Below are 4,208 nucleotides of genomic sequence, written 5' to 3' on the forward strand. Positions count from 1 at the left end.
TGCAGAATACCTATATTGTTGTTTTTCTGAATTCAAGTTTGATAGTTGCTCAACGAGAAAATTTATTTCATTGTTTTTATGTGGAATTTTCTCTTTTAAAATTGTCATTAATTCATTTACAATTTGTAAATAATTTTGAATACTGTGTTCAGATGAATCATTTGAGGCAAATAGGTCTAATTTCTCTAAAATACTTAAAAGATCTTTAAGGTTGTTAATTTTTTATGGGATTACATATTGCTTCAGTGATTTAATAGGTATATTTCTAATTGCTACAGATATATTCAAATTACAATCAATCAATAATGATTTTAGAATTCTTGGATGATTGTCATTAGAAATATTAAGAATCATAGTATGTATAGGCCTGTGTATAACTATCCAGTTATCTGGTAAATTCACAGTATTAAAACAAATTTTTAGTTCATCTAAATTATAAAACATTTGTTTTCGTTCATACTCTTCCTTTTCAGCTAAGCTACAGGCTAAGGCTTTTTCGAGTGCATCTTGTTCTCTTTTGAGTCTTTTATGCTCTGGTGATTCCCTTGATGAAACACTGGAACTAAGATGACTCGGACCATCAGGAAACAGACTTGGAATTGCACCATTCTTTAAACGAGGATATGACAATGGTATAATGATCTTCTTTCCAGTTTTCTCATCAAAGAATTCAGTTTGCCTCAGAACATCCTCTTGCTTGAAGTGAAGTTCACACACCTTTTAATATGAAAAAGAACAAATAAATAAACATGTATCAAAAGGTTAAACAATTATAAAATCGTAAGCATTCACCATCCTTTAAATACATGCACAGTCTAATAAGGGTTTTATTGTATTTTTATTTAATCATGGCAAAGCACTCAAGAGCTATCTGCTTAAGGGAAGGGTTACCGTTGTGGAAAACGTTCATCATTTAATTTCTTTAAAAATAATACAGGGCGATAATGTTTGGATGGTAACAATTTGAAGAGATATAGCCATTTAAAGTGCACAACGCAAAAAAGTGATGCAGCCATTTAGAGTGAATAATGCAAAATCTTAAAACAAAACTATTAACTCTTTTGGGCTAAAAAGAGCCATGGATGCTGTCAAAGTTTTGAAAAGTGCAAATAATTAGCACATGTTTGTTGTCATATGTCAAATGCATATAACATAAGTAATATTTAATTGATACATCCTCAGGTAACATACAATTGCTCATGTATATATAATTGCTACATCCTAAATATTTCTTTCTTCAGTTATTTGAAAACAACACTTGGTTATGGAATTACATTCAAAATGGTGATAATACAGTTATAAAAAGAATAAGATTAACCATCAGTTGATGGATAAGAATAAGATTAACCACATTCATTCGTACCATTCAAATATAAAGTTACTGGCTCTTTTTCTAAACATTTTTACAAATGATATGTTCACAACCTGAAGTACAAATTTACTTGTGTGCCTATGAATGTTTATATTTAAGAGCATAAAACATCATTAGTCATTAAAAAAATTCATTTTTCTTGAATTATTGAAAACATGTATAAGTGCTAAAATATGATGCACAAAGAAAAAAACAAGAATTTGTATATTTAACAGTTTATTTGCAGTAATTAAATATTTTAGGCTATTCTTATGTAATTTTGGAGTGAAATATTCACATTCATCAATCGCGTTTGACATTATATTACTGTGGAAGGCTCACTAGATTGCTTATTTTCCATATAATTTTCTTAACTTTTTTCAAAAATTTTAAAAGTTATATAACTTATTAATACAATGAAACATTTTCATATTCCACTGCAACAAGTATAAATAAACAAAACCCCTTATATAAGTGTTTTTAGATAAGAAATTAATGTAAATTTCAAGCCCACAAGAACTTACTGCCAGTAGCAAGTGAACCACTGTAACAAGGTAGGTGTTATTGGCATAAGAAACTCGTACTTTTATAGATGTGTGTGTGCATGAAACAATTTAATAGGCTAATTAGGATTTATGCTAACATGTAATGAAAACTAGTAAGCTTACAATCTTAGGCAATATTATTTGAACAAGACAGTTTAATTTAAACACCTTGTAACTTATTCCAGAAATTGTCAAAACTAGTCCATTTATACGATTGTTTTCTTTTACATATATTTCATAATTTTTTTAAGGATTTTAGAATTAATAAAGTTTAGAACATTGCATAATTAGCATTAATTTCCTGTTCACATGAGTTACGAGCAAAATGCATTCTCAAATGCTCCTAGCATATAATAAAGGGGCATTGCATACATTCAGTTTTAAAAAGAAGAAAAAAAAAAATAAAAATAAAATAGGTGGAACGAGACTTATCTAAATCAAAAGAAATAGTATACCCAAACAGTTAAATACTTATATCTAAAACAACTTTAAATTAACGGCTTTAAAATTACGACTTGAAGCATTTTATATTTATCTACTTAAAGTTATAATATGAACTTTATAAGGTTGGTGGATTTTCTATTGACTAGTTATTGAGAAAAGGGTCCATTTTATAATCACTTTAAAATTCAGTATAAGCTCTGTATAACATAAATTCCTGAAAGATTAATCAATCCCAAATCAATGTACGTGTTATAAAGATCCCGACGCCGAAAATATAAATTACTGAAAGAATTCATTAATAATACTCATTCATAATGGGATAAGAGAAATTTCTGCCTAGTAAATAAATATATAACTATGCTTGTATAGAAAGTAATTAAAACTTCGTTTTATTTTCTATGGTTGAATGCAATGGAACTTTAGTAAATTATTTCCCTTGCATTGAGAATTTTTTGTTTTCGCATTTTCAAGTCATGTTTCTTTCAATGACATTAATCTTTCAGGAATTTTCTAATTTAAAAATGAAATGCATGCTTACCTTTGAATGTTTCGTAGGCTTGAATCCATCTTTTCGTTTGCAGTTCCAAATCCATTGTTTTCTCAGTTGTTCTTCCGTAGGAAAACTAAATACAGCCACCTTCGGGCCATTCTTATAATTTCCTTTGCATGTTGCAACACAGCATTTATGTGGCATAATAAAAAATAAATAAAGTAATTTAAATGAAAAATGTTCTATTAGAGCACACTACACTTTCAAACAACAGTCAGTTAGTTCACTACGCTACGACACCGAAGTATATTCTTTCATTCTTTGCCACGAGGAAGATGGTAGGAATGACGACTTAGATGACGTCAGACCGTTCAAGCAACCCTAGAGGCTTGGCTTCGTATATAGGAGGTACTGGCTTGGCGCCGTAGAGGGAGGGGAAGGGGGAACAGAAGAACTTAGACCTACAGGCGTCGGTCCACTGTCGGTGTTTGAAATTGAATGATCGTCATCGGATAAAAAACTAACATCTAGGGAATTGTGAAAATCCGTCAGATTAGTGAGCGCATGAAAAATTTTTTCACATAAAATATCTTTATTAGTGGAAGCTTCCAAATGCAATAAATTCGCCACTGATATAAAATCTGATAAAGAAAAATCTTTTAAAAGAAGTTCTTTATGTTTTGCCAAATCGAAACTGTCCGGGAACGCGGCAAAATTTCGCATTCGCTTTCGCGAAGAATGATCAAAATCGGAATATCCGAGCACGGTATTAAATAATTTAATAACTCGTGTTGTGCCATATTTAAGAAAATTCGCTATCAATGGGATATCACCTAATTTTAGGGCCATAGTTCTTTAAACAGTAAAATAGGACAATATGAATATGAAATAGGGTATGTATGAATGAGAATTAAACAGTATAAACACAGCTTAAAATCGTAATACTAATAAATTATGAACGAATTAGGGAAAAATGGGCCTACCTAACTTCGGGGCAGTCCTTATAATCCAATATATATATCTTGGCCAATCCAATGTAATCCAAAATCGAATTTCGATTTAACGTCCAACATCAGAACAACGGACAAGTAGCATGTAACATCATTCACATATGTCGTCCAGGTTGAAGAATATTAAATCGTCATAAAGGCACGTCTTCATTCACATACGTCGTCTAGCTTGAAGAAGAATATTAAATCGTCATAAAGGCACGTCTTAATTCACATACGTCGTCTAGCTTGAAGAAGAATATTAAATCGTCATAAAGGCACGTCTTGCCTTTGTTAGCTTTCTGAACGTCTTTAGTGATTGCTGGTGTCTAGGGTTCGATTATAACGCATGCACAAAAGGCACGGTCGAGCCCCCAAAATGTGGGGAA

General features: G+C 31.0%; 1 protein-coding gene across 1 annotated transcript; it reads right to left on the reverse strand.

Moving 5' to 3' along the window:
* Window positions 1-222: 222 nt before the first annotated feature.
* On the reverse strand, window positions 223-3,103 carry LOC146997587 (uncharacterized). Its single transcript, XM_085814353.1, has 2 exons — window positions 2,879-3,103; window positions 223-717 (listed from the first exon to the last, which is right to left on the reverse strand). Exons 1-2 carry the CDS (start codon window positions 3,032-3,034, stop codon window positions 223-225), a joined length of 651 nt encoding a protein of 216 aa, XP_085670479.1. The 5' UTR covers window positions 3,035-3,103.
* Between the last annotated feature and the right edge of the window lie 1,105 nt (window positions 3,104-4,208).

The sequence above is a fragment of the Stegodyphus dumicola genome, chromosome 4 (genome assembly GCF_044657685.1).
Source record: "Stegodyphus dumicola isolate Sdum_Otavi_A_Nest chromosome 4, ASM4465768v1".
Lineage (NCBI taxonomy): Eukaryota > Metazoa > Arthropoda > Arachnida > Araneae > Eresidae > Stegodyphus > Stegodyphus dumicola.

Excerpts from the sequence above, each read along its gene's own strand:
- LOC146997587 (XM_085814353.1), bottom strand. The coding sequence starts at position 3,034 with ATGCCACATAAATGCTGTGTTGCAACATGCAAAGGAAATTATAAGAAT. Across the intron at positions 718-2,878 it reads AGCCTACGAAACATTCAAAG|GTGTGTGAACTTCACTTCAA; the intron begins GTAAGCATGCAT and ends TCATATTAAAAG.